Source organism: Eimeria tenella, genomic scaffold (assembly GCF_000499545.2).
Source record: "Eimeria tenella Houghton genomic scaffold, Eth_scaff2767, whole genome shotgun sequence".
In the NCBI taxonomy this organism is placed as follows: Eukaryota; Apicomplexa; class Conoidasida; order Eucoccidiorida; family Eimeriidae; genus Eimeria; species Eimeria tenella.
Genome location: NW_013542643.1, coordinates 2,618 through 3,333, shown reverse-complemented (window position 1 = coordinate 3,333; position 716 = coordinate 2,618). Strand labels below are relative to the sequence as shown.

The window sequence follows — 716 nt, the reverse complement described above, 5'->3', positions numbered from 1 at the left end:
CGACTGCAGCAGCAGCAACAGCAGCAGCAGCAGCAGCAGCAGCAGCAGCGCACAGACGTCTAAGGGAGCCCATGGGTCCCCTCGCACCTCTCCAGCCTACTGGACCCCAGAGGGCTCGCCGGAGGGGCCGCCAGCAGCAGCAGCAACTGCAGCAGCAGCAGCACATGCAGCAGCAGCAGCAACCACAGCAGCAGCAAGTGCAGCAGAAGCAGCAACCAGCGCGGCATCAACTGAGGACGAACCAGAAGGCATGATTGTAGAGACATTTCAAAACCTTGCCCTAAGTGCGGCAGCAACGCAGGCACCAGGAGCAACTGATGCAGCAGCAGCAGCAACAGCAGCAGCAACTGATGCAGCAGCGGCAGAGCCCGAAGCAGAGGCTGCAGTGGCGGCTCCCGCTGCACGTGCCCCAGCTTCTGCAGCAACCAGAGGCGACGCCGCTACTTTTGCTGTTGCTGCTGCTGCTGTTGCTGCTGCTGCTGCTGCAGACCGCAGCGCAGCAGCGGCAGCAAAGACAGAGTGCGCTGTAGCACCAGCACTTTCTGCTGCTTCTGAAGAGGAAGCACTGAAGGCTCGTGCAGCAGCAGCAGCAGCAACAGCAGCAGCAGCAGCAGCAGCTCCGTTAGGAGGCTGCGCTTCTGAGGAGCCCCTTCAGGGTCAAACTGGCACTCTTTTGGTGCAGCAGCAGAAGCAGCAGCAACAGCAGCAAAAGCAAC

General features: G+C 61.3%; 1 protein-coding gene across 1 annotated transcript in view; it reads left to right on the top strand.

Moving 5' to 3' along the window:
• The window catches only part of ETH_00042250 (uncharacterized protein), a gene marked incomplete at both ends in the record, with an annotated part of 4,225 nt that overhangs the window by 962 nt on the left and 2,547 nt on the right, over nucleotides 1-716 (top strand). Inside the window, one exon of the mRNA XM_013375410.1 lies at nucleotides 10-716. Within this exon, the coding sequence (XP_013230864.1) occupies nucleotides 10-716 (707 nt within the window). The remainder of the gene's footprint in view (nucleotides 1-9) is intronic.